General features: G+C 43.1%; 2 protein-coding genes across 2 annotated transcripts in view; both read right to left on the bottom strand.

Moving 5' to 3' along the window:
* Positions 1–13,553: 13,553 nt before the first annotated feature.
* Fam161a (FAM161 centrosomal protein A) overlaps positions 13,554–16,835 on the bottom strand; it is a 45,327-nt gene continuing 42,045 nt past the window's right edge. The window contains exon 10 of the mRNA XM_017599131.3: positions 13,554–14,095. The gene's annotated coding sequence lies outside the window, so the exon portion shown is untranslated. The remainder of the gene's footprint in view (positions 14,096–16,835) is intronic.
* Rpl27al4 (ribosomal protein L27A like 4) lies at positions 13,754–14,065 on the bottom strand. The gene has a single exon (XM_039092578.1). The coding sequence runs from the start codon at positions 14,063–14,065 to the stop codon at positions 13,754–13,756; it is 312 nt and encodes a 103-aa protein (XP_038948506.1).

Raw genomic sequence — 16,835 nt, 5'->3', positions numbered from 1 at the left:
ACCCACATTAGACAGCGCACAGTCTATGACTTCAGCTTCAGAGGACCTGAAACTGTCTTCAGCTCTCTGTAGGCACCTGTACTCACACGGTGCCTATAAACTCACACAGCCATATACAAAGGCAGACACACACACACAGGTAATAACTTTTTCAGAAAAATATATAGCAAAAACCTAAAAGTCTGCTGGGAATTTTTATGATCTAAAACTGCAATTCTTTTAAACCACCCCCCAACAATGAGTAACAATGGACCACTCGGTCAGGGGCGCAGCTGGTCAGAACTGTACCCATTACTTTTGATAACTACTTCACAGTCTGTATTTTCTTCCTCTGAAACTGTGTTCTTTGCCTTTAGACTAAACAGTTCAAACCACAGGGTTGTCTGACACAAGCAGGACTTCAAAGAAACTCTTAGCTGACTCCAGAGCTGGCCAGGCAAACTGAGTGCCTGCTGAAATTTTAATGTCCAGCTTGAATAGACCTACCAGCCATTATCTACATTCTGAAAAAACCTCCTCACCTCTAGAAATCTAAAAGTTTTCCTAAGTTCAAGACAATCTCACTCGGCAGCCAAGCCTGACCTGAACAGGTGTGTGACTGTTTGTAGACCTTACTGATTCTAGTTATGGCTTATGGTAATTTCCGCTTGACATTTTCTTTTTATTAAACATGAGGGTTCAATTCCAGTGAGGGTTCAATTACAGAACGTTGCACGTTCATTATAAGATGTCTAAAACCCCAGCAATTGTGTTCTTAAATACATCTGGTAAGATGGGCTTTGGGAAAGAATCGTGTGCTCGCATTAATAATGAAGTATCAATTCCCTTTCTATTTTGTCTCTTCCATTGCAGATAGAATTGTACCCTCTCCTGCTTCTCGTTTTATAACTGAAAAGTAGTCCTCTTGAAAATGGTTTTCTTCATTTTGCAGTTTGTCTTAAGGTTTTTTTATTGTTGTTGTTGTTACTGCTGCCTGTTTGTGTTTTAGTTTTGAGACAGAGCCTGTCTTTGTAGTCTGGGCTGGCCTTGAACTCTAAGCTCTTATGCCTCTGGGATGCTGGGGCTACAGGCATGAGTCACTATGCCTGGCTCTGTTTAATGTATTGGAATCTAAATGCTCTTACTCATATGTGAGAACTCCTTTTTAGATCGGGTTATAGGACATGAGGTACTTCTTTGGGATCCTGTGGCTCACTGAAATCAGATGAATCATTGTCACCCTCCTATGAATCACCACCAGAACTGAGTTATAGAACTGAAAGATCTAATGGGAAACATTGTTCTGGAATGCATTTCAAAGACTGATGTCACATTTACATGCCATTGACGTCTGCTGTCTCAGCTGAAGAAAGAATTTTTATAGATTAAGGCATAAAGGGGACTATGATAAACAGTTACGATTGTAAGGGGGAAAAACCCCAAATGAATTAAATCAGAAATTTATAGTATACATGGGAAGAAATAGCTACTTGAAAAGTTTGGTGTTAAGCCAGAGGTCATTTGGGTGGGCTTAAATTGACAGTTCATTTGGAGAAGTGGTTTAAGTCTGTGCAGCTCCTCCAGAGATTTCCGCACTCCAACTGTATGTGGCTCAAAGGTCTGTTTGGCTGTGTCATACCTTTCTAGGTTGAGACTAACTTAAGCTACTTATAAATTCTGGGAGAGAAAACCAGACTGAATTAGTTTGAGTCAGTTTTCTATTACCTCTGTTTCAGCCACCCTAGATAAGGGTGGGGAGGGTCAGGTCAAGTTAACCACAGCAGTGTGGCTCTGTGAATTAAATAAATTAACATAAGAGGGGCCACAGCTCAGTTTGTGTGCTGCCTTACACGGCTAATACAAGCAGGCCAGAGGCAGGTGAGTCAGAAGTTGCAGGTAACAACGGCCTGGGCACTTGGGCTACATGAAGCAGTGTCTCATATAAATAACTGAATACAAATGAAGCCCTCAGTATGACCTATGTATGCATCACCTTTATAAGAATCCCACTTCTTGTTTGGGAGTATAGCTCAGTGGTACAGCACTCGGTAGCATATGCAAGGCTCTGGGTTCAATCGTCAGTGTTGCAAAGATAAAATTAATTTATATAACACCCACTTTAGAATCTTAATACAATTCTATGACGCTTAATGCTGTCAACTTGACAGAATCTGAAATACCTAGGAGACAGGCATTTCTGTTAGGAAGTGTCTATACTGAGTTACAGAGCCCATCTGTGATGGTTTGCATATGCTTGGCCCAAGGAGTGGCACTATTAGGAGGTGTGGCCTTGTTGGAGGAAGTGTGTCACTGTGGGGGTGGGCTTTGAGACCCTCCTCCTAGCTGCCTGGGGATGCTCACTCTGTTCCTGGCTTCCTTTGGGTGAAGATGTAGAACTCAGCTCCTCCTGCACCATGCCTGCCTGGATGCTGCCATGCTCCCGCCTTGATGATAATGAACTGAACCTCTGAACCTGTAAGCCAGCCCTAATTAAATGTTGTCCTTATGAGAGAGTTGCCTTGGTCATGGTGTCTGTTCACAGCAATAAAACCCTAAGACACCATCTAAATATGGGCACAAGCTGGGTTTCTGCAATAAATAAAAAGAAGAAAGCTAAGTCCTAGCATTCATTCATCTCTCTGCTTCCTGAACACAGATGCAGTGTGCCTCCTGCTCCTGCGGCCATGCCCTCACCTCCGCGGTGAACTGTTACTAAAACAAAAGCACAGCAGAGCCTTTCTTCCTTAAGTTGCTTTGGCCAGGAGTCGTTACTGCAGTAAGGGAACTAGACAGACCGCTCCTGTCACTGCCTGACTGGTGTTGGGACCTGGGAGAATGGAGGTGATAAGTGGGGCAGACTCAAGGCTCATGCCCAGATGGTTTATACTCTGAGGGTTCAGAGGAGTCACCGGAGTAAAGGGACAAACTGCACATGGCAAAAACATGCTTCTCCATGGAGGCACATGAACAAACAATAAGCAGCTTAATGAGCAATCTGACGTAAACTCACGCTGTGGGCTGCACCTGGGAGAAGCATGAAAGCACAGTCTAAGAACGTTCCGTGTCAGTCTAAGAACGTTCCGTGTCTTGAAGGACTGAGATCACAGACTCGTATTGACTTGGTGTTTTCTCACAAGCACTCCACCAAGTGGGTACTTAGAGCTGTTGCTGTGATAAATACAACTGTGTAGATCTCAGGCTGATGTAAAAGGTTTGTGGAAGGAAGGTGGGAGAATTTGGAACTCTGGTCTACAGGATCTCGGATCCTATGAGCAGCAGGTACTGGGGCACTTTCATAGAATCTGAGAAACAGGAATGCCAAGAGAAACGTGGCAGTGGAGACCCAGCTCACGAGGCTTTTCAGGACAGGGAGTGTATCCGTCCCACATCCTGAGAACTTGAGCAACACAAAGTCCAAAGCCTAGTATTTCCAGTGGAGGAAATTTCAAAACAGGGTAGCATCCATGCTGTGTGTGCTGTTCGCCGGCTCTCTTAGTAAAGCGACCTCGGAGCGAGTGTAAAATTACAGACATGGTATGTCTCAAAGCTCCATAGCTGTTATACAGATGAGTGCAATTAAAAAGAAACCAGAGGGCTGGAGAGATGGCTCAGCAGTTAAGAGCACTGGCTGCTCTTCCAGAGGCCTGGGTTGAATTCCCAGCACCCACATGGCAGCTCACTACTATCTATAACTCCAGTTCCAGGAGTTCTGACAACCTCACACAGTCACATGCAGGCAAAACACCAGTGCACATAAAATAAAAATCAATTATTAAAATAGAAGAAAAGAAAGAATGAGAGAGAGAACAAGAGATAGAAAGAAAAGAAAAGAGAAGAAAAGAAAAGAGAAGAAAAGAAACCTGGAGCTCTGCTCTGGCCAGCAGGAAGGGTTTCCTGAGGGCAGCCATGGAGGGTTCCACCTCATGGAATGCAGAGTTGGACTGAATGTCTTTTTTTTTTCTTTTTTTCAGAGCTGGGGACTGAACCCAGGGCCTTGCGCTTGCTAGGCAAGCGCTCTACCACTGAGCTAAATCCCCAACCCGTGGACTGAATGTCTTTAGCATTATGAGATGGTCATGAGCCAGAGCCACAAAGGGTTGAAAAGTCACATGACATAAAAGTTATAAAATTGGTGGTTGTCAAGTTGACCAGGGATGAACTTTCGATGGTTAACACTGGTTGTCAAGAATGTAGAATAACCTAGAAGACAAGTCTCTGGGTATGTCAGTCAGTGAGGAATTCTCCAGATTGAGTTAACCGAAGAAGGAAACCTACCTGAAATACGGTGGCATAGACTGAAGGCCCAGGCTGAATGAAAAGTAAATTGAACATCAAAATTCATCTTTCTGCTTCCCAACGGCAGAGGCAATGTGGTCGGTTGCCTCACACTCCTCCTGCCATGCCCTCACCTGCATGGTGGACTGTATCCCTCAAGTATAATCTTTCTTCCCCTCAGTTGCCTCCTCTCAGGTATCTGATCACAGCAATGAGAAAACTAAATACAAATTCCAACCAAAATTTAAGTCTTGGGTCTCACTATGTAGCTCTGGCTGTCCTGGCTGGTCTTGAACTCAGAGATCTACCAACCTCTGCTTCCCAAGTGCTGGGATTAAAGACATGCACCATTACAGCTGTCTAGTTCTTAAGACTGTTAAGCAGAATTCACGCTACTGAAACTTTAAAAATAAAGGTGCATTAAACAGAGCCAGTGAGATAGCTCAACCAGAAAAAGCACTTGACCCACAAGTCTATTGACCTGAGTTGTAGAGGGAATGAGGTCCTTTTGCTCACAGACAAAGAAAGCACTAGGAAAAGTAGGAATGTTAAGCACACAGGATTATCTACTCAGGAGGAGACATATAACCTGTTTCTGCCCAGAAAGCTAGGAATGGACCCAGTAAACAGCTTGGTGATCTGTGCCATGTGGGGCCAGGCCACACCTGATCCCACTGACTATTGTCTTTGTCCCAGGCACTTCCTCCATAGACCTCTGTCTTGAGAACTGTTTCCCAGTCAGTAGAACCTGTCTTCCTGGTAAAGGCCACATGAACTTTACACAAGGGTTTCCATGTAGTCATGCTAACTTAAGCTTTATCGTGCACATGGGATTTGGGTAACTTACCAGAAAGCTTCTTCCAAAGTTGTACTGGGCTTAAACATGCCTAGAGTAAACTGCCTGAGGCCAGACATTAGAGGTTTAAACAACAGCAGCTGGAGTGGTGCTGTTCTTGCCTTCCACAGATCGTCACTGGCTATTATTCTGCCTTCCATGGCATGGGCAGAGAAGCTCATACTGAGTTTCACACACAGGAAAAGTGAAAGGGGAGAAGCAAGTTCACACAGTTGTCCTCTGACTTCCACAAGCATCTCATGGCACACGTGCCCTCTCATCATTCACATACAAATAGAATAATAGTAAATATATTTTTTTAAAATTGGGGGCCAATCAAATGGTTCAGCAGGTTAAAGCACTTACCACAAAATCTGACAACCTGAGTTCAATTCCTGGAACCCATGTAAAGGTGGAAGAACAAACCAGTTCCATGACACTTTCTTCTACTTTCCTCTAAAACACACACACACACACACACACACACACACACACACACACACACACTCTGATGTAAGTGAATACACACACACTCACAATAACATATACAAATGAAGAATAAAACAATTTTTTAAAGATTCAGTGAAACAGTATTACTGCTCAGTAGCAAATCAATGGAATAGGCACATTTGGAAAATTAGGGTTTTTGTAAAGACAGCATTTTCCATTTTCTTTTTTTTTTTTTTTTTTTTTTTTTTTTTTGGTTCTTTTTTTCGGAGCTGGGGACCGAACCCAGGGCCTTGCGCTTCCTAGGTAAGCGCTCTACCACTGAGCTAAATCCCCAGCCCCTCCATTTTCTTTTCTCTTTCTTTCTTTCTTTCTTTTTTTTTTCTTTTCTTTTCTTTTTTTTTTTTTTTGAGTTAGGGTTTCTCAGTGTAGCCCTGGCTGTCCTGGAACTCCCTCTGTAGACCAGGCTGGCCTCACACTCAGAAATCTGCCAGTCTCTCTACCTCCCAAGTGCTGGGATTTAAGGTGTGAACCATCACTACTACCTGGCTAGGGCAGCATTTTCAATCGGTGGAGAAGCCTGAATATCCATTCAAAAAATGGTATATATGCTAGGCTCTTCCCTTTTTCTTTCTTCTTTTTCTTTTGGCAATACTGAGCATCCTATCTAGGATGTGGAAGAGTCTAGGCAACATACTTTATGACTGAACTAAGCCTCTCTCTGCCCTTTTAAATTTTATTACAACATTTTATTATGTGGAAAGAGATGTATAGCACAACTTGTCAGAGTCGGTTCTCTCCTTCCACCGCGAGGGTTCTAAGGATCCTACTCGGGACCTTAGGCCTTCTCACCGGTCCCCTTTAAAAAAGCTTCTTGAAAATTTTGATCCTTTTAAGTAAAGTTCTAATGGAGTAAATGACATGTACACACATGTACAATAAAAACCCCTACAACTGTACATAGAAATGCAACAAGGTAAGCAGGAAGAGTGGAAATGAAAGGCTGATTAGATATGCCTATAACAAAGTTAAAACCTTACTGGCTTTAATAACCAAACAATTTTTGCAATATTTAAATGAGAGTTAATATTGCTAATATGCAAAAGCACTGTACATTTTTAAAGTGTGAATACCTCGAATTTAAAATAAACAAATTATAAGCCAGCAATTCACAAAGAACCATCAGTATCCGGAAACCTAGGTAACAAAATGCAAATTCATACAAGAGCCTGTTAAAAGACTGACTAGTAATGGAATGATTCATGCTCTCACGCGGTATTCTATTACTTAATGGAAAAATGCACCTTAATAAAAACACTTCTAGGAAGACTGTTAAGGTTCGGATTCTTACAAATGGTCGTTCCCTTTGACCTAGCAACCTATCGTTGCTTGTAGAGATGAAAAATTGTAAATACCTTAAAAGTCCAATAACTACGGGTTCTTTAAACGACTAAAACAGCCATATGACCATTTAAAATGTATGTAAGACCTGGAGACACATGCGCATTTAAAAACTCCACATTTACGGAGCAGTATGGCAATATCCTCGTCCTTGTGGCTTGAGTTTCCTGTCCCACCCAGGTGGGCTAACCTTGACCGTATCTTTGGCTCCCAAACGTAGGGATGACACGACTTAATTTCCCGCAGTGCGTCTCGGCATGTAGCCCAGGGCGTTTTAGAATTCAACCACACCCGACTTTTTTTCTCTTATTGCTTAACAAGTTCAGATATAATTAAGTCCTGTTGGAATGCTGCTCACATAACAAACTGGTGCGTTTTTTAACGCATTATTCTCACGACGAGGCGAAGGGAAGAACTATTAATCTGCGGAGAGAGAGGCGTTGCCAGCCAGCACCATGGCAGGCTTCGGGAAGGTGAAGGGCTCCGAGCCCCCCGACCGGAAACCAGCCCCCGCGCTAGGGGATTGTGGGCCACGGACGGAGGCGGTGACGGCCGAGGGAGGGACGCTTAGCTTTCTGGGGGAGCGCGGCCCACGCCTTTTTCGTGACGTAGTGTGAGAAGAGCGTGGAGCCAGCACGCAGAACAGCGTCCGGCCCCAGCGTACGGGGGTGGGGGGGCGGCGTGAGCGCCGGTGCCAACGAGACCGGACAACACTGCGTGCCTAGAGCGGCTCTGTCCGCGGGGCGGCGCCGCAGTTATGGACTGTGCGCGTGCGCAGAGGCGGTCCTGCCAGGGTGCGAGGTGACCTGAACCTCCACTGAGCGTCTAGGGCTGTGACTGACACGAATTCGCTGGCGCGTTCGTGGTCCTCCAGGAGGCGAGCGAGGCTTTCCTCAGAGGACCGAGGATGGGAGTTGGAGGGAGGCGAGGCCAGGTTCTGCAGGAGGAAAAAACGCATGGATTTTGGTTTTGAGGCATTGGTAGGACATTGGAGTAGAAGAGCCGATAGGAGGTTTGTGTTTTGAGTCAGGGTTTACTCCGTAACCCAGGTTGGCCTGGAACTTGGGTTCGTCAGTTTCTTAGAGTGCAGAATTAACCACCATGTGCCGCCATGCCTGGCTGAAGTGAAGCATGGAGGCTTGCTTTGTGAGTGTAGAATGTAGTGCAGCTCGGGAGAGTTAGCTAAGACACAGCTGTCTCTAGCCACGTTAAAGGCTCAGACTTTAATCCCCAGCTGAAGAAACACTGAAGTAAAACGATGTAAACGCACTGTTTGGACTAAAACACTTCACAGGGATTGAGTGGTTAGTTTGACATAAAACCATGTTGTTTATAATTTCACAGAGCAGACAAGAATCACGAAATTTGGGGAGAATAAAACTTTGGAAGGCCAGAAAGCCACATAAGACTTGCAGGTCAGACATTTTCAGACCAACCCGGTAAATAATAGGCAAAGGGAAAAATCGGGAGGATGCCCATTTATTGATTATTTATTGATTATGGCATATTTCCTTGCCTAGTTGAACATAAAATTATATAACTGATAAAAAAAACTTTATACTTAAATTATATTTACCCATTAGCAGTAACAGAATTTTAAGAGCTTTTATTTGTAAACATCAGAACCTTTAACTACTTCTTGAGTTTTTAAATGAAAGTTTCCAAAATCAAGTTGGACTAGTATGAGTCTTTACATTTCAGACTATGAGGTGGTTTTGAGGGCTGGGGAGATGGCTCAGTGGTTAGGAGTATTCTTGCTCCTACAGAGAACCACTGTGGTTCCCAGCATCCATGTAGTTCACAGTTGCTGTGAGACTAGCTCCAGGGCACGTGCTCACAAACACACACACACACACACACACACACACACACACACACACACACACACACACACACACACACACACAAGGGTTTTGAGATTATGAGGTTTTTTCCCCCCTAAAATTGTTCAAAAATTAAAATAGTATGTTTAGTTAGACATGTTAGAGAGTGGTGCGTGAGGTTGCCTAGTGGGACAAGGCCTTGCAGGTAAGCTTTACCACCTCCGTTCAGACTCTGGGTTTCATGTAGAGTGAGAGCAGCAACTCCTGGAGTTTGTAACAGAAGCATGAGAACGCATTCGGTAAGAAGTCATGAATTCCTCTGCCCAGAGTTAACGCCTGTTAATACCTCAGTGTTAGCCCGTGTTCTCTATCATGGTGCAGAGTATGGAATCAGTAAACAGTGCATTTGATAGAGGAGCAGAAGCCTCTCTGTTTGGAGGATTTTGAGGGGATTACTTAGTTATGAATTGGATTACCATCAAACATGTAACCACGTGTGTTACTTTTTGCAAAAAACAAAACCAAGCCCTAAAATATATGTTTTCCTTTTCAGTCAGGAGAACCAAAGATATTGAAAAGAAAGGAATATATTATGAACATTTTTTCATATTAATAGTCTATAGTCCCACCATTGATTTTTAAGATGTTACACCATTCATGTGTTTACATGTATATGTGTGTACATCAGAGGACAATTTTAAGGGGTTGGTTTTGATCTTCCACCATGCGTGTCCGGAACTTTGGACTCTGGTCATTTGTGAAGATTGGTGGTAAACACTTGCTGACCCATGTCACCAACCCAAATTCTCAACTTAAAGAGCAACTACACCTCAAAGGAGATTTTGGTTCAACACTCAACATGGGTTTGTTCCCTGTGAAAGCTGTTTAAACTGAGAAAATGCAAAAGCTGTCAGGCCCAAAAGGCAGCAGTGGGTAAGCTATGTTAGTGCAGTCTTACTGGGAAAGATGGGCTCTGAGAGGAGTGGAAGAGGGCTGTCAGAGTAGAAGATCCAGGCTGGTGTCTGCCTGTGTTCCCCAGCTGTTCTGGGGATTGAGGCAAAAGGATGACAAACTCAAGACCATTTGGGAAACTTAGATCCTGTACCAAAATAAAATCTCTCTGTGCAAGGCCACATGTTGATTTCCCTGGACTTCAGAGTGAAGTGAGGGGTAAAAACACAAAAGCTCAGGAAGTGAAGCTACCACCTCAGTGGGAGTCGTGGAAGAGAAGGTCAGTGGGCTGATCTGAACAGACAGGTTAGCTCTCTGGGTTCAAGTCACCCCAGTTCTGTGAGAAAGAAGATATATTTGTTGGGGAAGTTAAATGAGAGGGCCTGGGTTTTTTAAACAAAAACAGAAACTGAACAAAGTCAAGTCTGTAAACTGACTGGTGAGACCAACCTTTCTCCTATTGACTGTTCTTAGTAGCACTCAGTAACCCAGAGCACAGCTAGAGAAGAATCTCTCTACACAAGGGCCTTGGACTCCACACCTCAAGGTGACATTTTTACTACTCTGACAAAGTGGCCTGGGCCCCGCATTCATTCATCCTATACTGTCTTTAAACTGCCTACATAATCAGGTAGCTTATGCAGGCCCCTATATAGGCCTCACAGCTCTCTGTAGGCCCCCACCCTCTGGAAACCAGAGGAACGCCTCCTTGTCCCTCATAGAAGAGGCAGCAGCCTAAGGACTCCGAGATTGCTTGCAGAGTGACTGTGCCCTTTTCCGGAAGGATGAAGTGTTCTCTGCACCCAGTCACCCTCATCTACACTTCACTATCTATGGCTTCATTTCTCACGTTCACCCGCAGCCTGAAATGCTAAATTGAAAGTCCCAGAAATAAGTGGTTGGTGAGTGTAAATTATGCATCATTCTGCAGAGCATGACAGTCTCCTGCCTTCTGCCCCATCCTTTACATGTTGTGAATCATCCCTTAATCCAGCGTTTCCAAGATGCAGATGCTGTTTCCCCTTAGTCAGCAAACTGTTACTCAACTGGGCCATTTACCTACCTCCCAGCCCCAGCTACAATGTTTGCCATCTTAAAACTAGTGATTTTTTTTTTTTTCTGAGTCAAGGATTCACTACATAACACAGGCTATCTTGAAACTTGCAGTCCCCTTGGCTCTGCCTACTGAGTGCTAGAATGACAGGGGTGTGCTGTGTGCCTTTACATCTGATTTAAAGTCCACTGAGAACTAGTGAAATGAGGGCTTCTTAGGTTTGCCTCAGTCTCATCATATCTTGGTTACCAGATCAACTGTCAGGGTGTCATAGTGCTTGTGTTTAACAGTGGCCAGAGCATTTGTGAGTGGTGATTCTGACAATTTGAATATGCCAACGAGAAGCCATGAAGTGCTTCCTTGAACTGATAAGGTAAAAACTGTTGACTCTGTAAGGAGAGGAAGAATGCTGAGTGCCAAAGTTACTAAGGTATACAAATTTTTATCTGAAACTCTAAAGAAGGCTAGGCTTGTGCAGGACATCACAGTACTTGAGAAGTGGAGGTAGATAGCAAGTTCCAGTCTAGGCTGGAAAACAACAAATTGTAAAGAAGGAAATAGATTTGTGCTAGTTTTGCTGTCACCTTGAACTACAAAGTGATTGCCACAGTTCTTGACAAGTGCTTAGTCATTCACCTCATTTGATCTCTTCATATTGGCCTCACGTCACCTCACGTCACCAGAAGGGGGAGTGCATTACTGTTGAGAGACCAGGCTATGGCTGTACCACTCTGAATGCACTGATCTTGTCTGATCTTAGAATCTAAAGCAGGTTCGGCCTGGTTAGCACTGGGACATGAGACATCATATTCACATAACTTTTGTAGGGCTGTATAGAGATGAGCTTGCTGACTGTGCCTAATACATAGGTATATCTGGTAGAAAAAAATACTTTCTGGTTTGGCATTCAGGCGTCAGTGAGGCAATTTTGAACAGACCCTCCCTCCACAGACAGGTGGAGATTACCACATGTGTTAGCATTGTAGACTTGTCCACATTCTCCTAAAACAATGATGCTTTATTAAAGGTAACATGAGTAAGAAAGAGATGATGTTCCAACATAAATCCTAGGACAGGAATCAAATCACTGCCATGTCTCATAGAGAAAAATGTCACAGGATCCATCTCTAAAACCAGATTATTTTAAATTCTCAGCCACAAAATTAGGAAACACTGGTGTCATTCCACCTTTAACACAAGACCATCCTGGTCTTGACTTATCTGTGGGGCATTTTCCCTTGGTTCTCTCACTAGCAACTAAATTTTCTTCACATTTTTCTCTCTGACTTTCCACAGTCAGAAAGAGTTCTATTGTTTCACTAAGCACAGGGGCTCAGGAGATGGGGGCAAACATAGCCAGGTGTATATATAAGTTCCAGGCAGCCAAGGCTATGTAGCAAGACCCTGTCAAAGAAATCTAACCGGACAAATGAAATCTAGATGTCAGTGTTTATAATGCTAACGAGGTCTAAGCTTACTTCACGCTCAAGTTTCTGAATTTCTGTCTAGCAACTAGTTATGTCCAAACTTAGAGTTATTTAGTGTTGGGGGGAGAAACACGAGTGCCCTTTCAGAGTGATTTTCTCTTTTGTACAAATATTTGTAACTGTTGAGCCATTTCTCCAGCCCAGAACCTCTTTTAGAATGTCTAGGTGTTTTAAGACAACAGGAAAATCTTTGAGTCTCTATGCTGATTTAACTGTGTCTAGCATCTTTTTTAAGTCCAGGTCATGCTGTATAGCCCAGGCTGGCCTTGAAGTCAGGGTCCTTCCACTTCAGCCTCCCAAATAGTGAGAATAGAGGAATGTGCTGCATACTGGCCTCTTTCTGATGTTTTTGACCTGAGTTACCAAGGGCAGGATTGTAGTAAGGCATCCATCAGGGCAGGATGCTGATTCTGTAGTAAGAAATGCCTGCCAAATCCAAGGGACTTAAGCCACAGATTCGCTCCTCATTCATGCTACAACACATGCTTCAACAGTCAAAGCTATCCCAGAATAGCTGTCTCTCATTGGGGGAGGGGCAGGGGTGGAATGACTGATGGCGCTTAGTCCATGAGGTCAGCCTCAGTAATTCCAGTCTGGTGCCAGGAGCATGGATGGCCACTGCTCCCTACTCCACAGTGAAAGCTTGGGAATACTGGTTCTACTGTCAGTACTCAAAACAACAGAACATACCAGCTTATGGCAAGAGAGAGGCCAAGCCGGCAAAGGTGAGGCTCCCTGCTCAGGTATGCAATTTGTAATTTGTGGCAAGTTGTGTTTAAAATCAACCACAGTAATAGCCAATCAGTGGTGGCACATGCCTTTAATCCCAGCACTGCGGAAGCAGAGGCAGGAGGAGTCCTTGAGTTTGAGGCTAAATTGTCTCACAGATCGAGTTCCAGGACAGCTAAGGCTAAACAGAGAAACCCTGTCTTGAAAACAAAAAACAAGACCATAATAATAGGAATATGTAGGAGACACAAAGAGACCACACCAACTATGAACCATAGACCTCAGTGCAACAACACATAAAGACCATAGTCTCAGAGGGGAGTATCTTAAATTGCTTTGACTAAAAGACTTACTGCCCTCCTTCAAATAAAACAAAGGAATAGTAAATGGGGCTGTGACCATCACTGTGTGCGTTTGTGCGAGCCTAGTCTCATATCTCACGGGTTACACTAGGATAGTAAAGGGAAGTACTAGGCACTAGCCACTGGTTTGCTTATGATCATCAATGAACATATTAGCACAAATGTCAATGAACACACTTTACAATAGCTAGGACAGTTTACTCTTAATAGTTTTTTTTCTGTATTTTATCTTTTATTTATTTGAAAATGTTAGCATTTAATTAACCTCTGAAGTGGCTTTAAGCCACCAGAACACGGGCACCTCCAACACCCTTTAACTTCTCTTCAGCTCTTCTGCTTAAGACCTTGGCCTTCACTATGACAGGTTGCTTAGGGATTTTCCTCTTCCCCAGAATGCTGTGGTAGCCTGATCACACATCAATGATGGGAGCACCTCCAGTCTTGTTTTTTGCTGCATTGACCCGTGTCTGCTCGCTGACCAACGCCCATGATTTATCCAGGTTGACAGTTGGGCAGAAGCTCTGGTTCCTCTTCAAGTAGTAATGCCTCATACTAACTTTCCCGAAGTGACCTGGATGGTATTGGTCCAAGTTTATTCCTGTGGTGATGCTTGCCTCCAGCATCTCCACCGCCTCCTGGGTGCTTGCGGTGCTTACCGATGCGACGTGGCCATGGTTCACGTGACCCCGGAGTTTCCGAGTCTTCCTCAGTCTGGATGGCATGGCGGTGGCAGAAAAGCCTGTATTTTATTTCTTTGTGTGAAAGAGTGATGAGTGGCATTAGAAGTTGAATGTAAGACCATCTACACCCCGGAAGGGCTCACCTGTATAACGGCTCACCCTGGATAAGGGCTCACCCTGGATAGGGGCTCACCCTGGATAACGGTTCACCCTGGATAAGGCCTCACCTGGATAGGAGCTCTGCCATCGAGCTACATGACCAGCACTAGAATTTCTGTTTTCTTAGCTGGGGCTAAAAAGTTATCTAATTCATCTGGGATTTCAGCTTTTTAAGTGTTGAGTGTTTCTAGCTATGTTAGTTGAATTTTGTGGTGAACATTTTATTTTGTGTGTGTGTGTGTGTGTGTGTGTGTGTGTGTGTGTGTATGTGTGTTCCTGCTTTGTAGCAGCTATCTAGTTAGAGTTCTAGAGACTGAGTTTTATGTATTTGGAGATCAGTTCTAATCTGCTTGCCTAATCAGACAGTCTATTACTCTTGTCATGTGAAGTGCCACTTCTAAACAACTCACTGCCTGGTGCTTCCCTGGCCAAAAGCCAAAACCCAGTTTGAGCTAATCAGACGTAAGAGGAGGTGGAAAGATGACCCACTAAACCTTAAGTTTTTTTCCTTAAGAAATCATGAAAGCAGGAAGCAGCAAATATTTTTTAAAGTGGGGAGAGAGAGAGAGAGAGAGAGAGAGAGAGAGAGAGAGAGAGAGAGAGAGAGAAGGAGGGAGAGGGAGGAGGAGGAAGAGGAAGAGAGAAAGGAAGGAAGGAAGGAAGGGAGGAAGGAAGGAAGGAAGGAAAGAAAAGACCCACCTCGCTCCAGAATTCCAAATGCAATGAAAAACATCCTTCAGGGACTGGAGAGATGTCTCAGCAGTTAAGAGCACTGACTGCTCTTCCAGAGGTCCTGAGTTCAATTCCCAGCAACCACATGGTGGCTCACAACCATCTGTAATGGGATCTGATGCCCTCTTCTGGTGTGTGTGAAGACAGCTACAGTGTTCCCATATACATTAAATAAATAAATCTTAAACAAAACAAAACAAAAAGCCATCTACTACTGCCTAATAAAATATACACTACAAGTATTTTCAGTCCCAACCTCCATTGCCCGTGAGCAGATTTTCAGGGTTTAAATGTGCCCCAACCTCACTCTTGCTCCAGACTGACTCCCCCAGTTGCATGGCTTTCTGGCCCTATAAACTATAACATAGAAATTGAATAGGAAAACATGTAATATGCAAATGTTCATGAAAAAAATAAATGACTATATGAATTTCAAACAAGGACTTCTGAGGAGAGACAAACAAACAAACAAAAAAAAAACAAGAAAAGAAAAGATTGTTGTGTGGGAAGATAGTTTAAAGGGCTGAAGGTACCTGCTACCAATCCTGACAACCCACGTTCCATCCCCAGACCCAGAAAGTTGTCTTCTGATTTCCATATGTGTGCCATGGCACAAACACCCATACACAATACATAAATACATACAAAACATAAATGTAATTTAAATTTTTTAAATTGTGACTGTTTATATGTTTAACAACAGAACTTGCATGAAAGTTGTTGGTCTTTGGGAAGCAGAAGAATAAATTGGCACTTGCAGCTGCAGACATCTGTACTTCTCTGAAGATAATAGATAACACAATAGTCAGAGATAACGGTCATGTCCAGATTATATATAGACACTGAAGAACTCAACATTACCATCGACTTCCACCCAACAACACCAAAATAGTCATCGCAAGTGCATACTGAAAATTCCTAAGATAGGCTGCTTCCTGGATCATTTTTTTAAAAGGTTGAAAATAATGCAAATTATGTTTAACTATCATATTAGAATTACATTGGAAATTAGTAAAAGAAAGCAAAGAGAAGAATCTCCAAACAGTGGAAAACAATACACTTCTAAGTAGTTCTCAGGGCAAAGAGGAAGTCTCAAAGGAAATTGGAAAATACTTCAATTAAAAAAATAAAATACACCATATTAAAATTGTGAGGTGCAAATACAACAGTGTTATTACATCAACATCATAGTGTTAGAAAAGAAAGTAACTCTTCAGAAACCTCAGTTTTCACCTTAAACCTAGAGGGTTGGGTGTGTGAACACATCTGTGACCACAGTGCTTGGGTTATGTGAGATCTAGGGTGCACAGTCAAAATAAGACCAAGGAAGGCAAAAGGGGAAAATAGTAAAAAAAATATAAAAATCAAAAAATGGAAAAAATAATCCAAAAGGTAACTTTTTGTAACATTAAAATTGGTAAGCTTTGGGGCTGGGGATTTAGCTCAGTGGTAGAGCGCTTACCTAGGAAGCGCAAGGCCCTGGGTTCGGTCCCCAGCTCTGAAAAAAAGAACCAAAAAAAAAAAAAAATTGGTAAGCTTTTAACAAGACTGGCAAAACAGAGAGATGACACAAGTTACCAGCATCCAGACTGGGAAGTGGAATATTACTGTACTATGTCACATACTCCACAGACAATAAAAGAGTATGAGAAAATAATATATAAGTATATAAATATAATTTTATTAGATAATATAATATGATCCAAATAATAAAGTCAACAACTTAGATGGAAGGGGCCTGTTCCCTACAAATTCCAAGCTGAAATAAAGAGGAATGAATATGGATGAAGAAGGATTAGGTGGCTTCTTATTTTAGGAGGCCATTGTTACCCTGATATCCAAAGCAAAGGCATTACAAGACCACTACAGGCTGTTGTCCTTCATAACACAAGCAAAACCTCCATCACACTATTAAGAAGTT

Source organism: Rattus norvegicus, chromosome 14 (genome assembly GCF_036323735.1).
Source record: "Rattus norvegicus strain BN/NHsdMcwi chromosome 14, GRCr8, whole genome shotgun sequence".
Classification (NCBI taxonomy): domain Eukaryota; kingdom Metazoa; phylum Chordata; class Mammalia; order Rodentia; family Muridae; genus Rattus; species Rattus norvegicus.
This window is presented reverse-complemented; position numbering and strand designations above follow the sequence as displayed.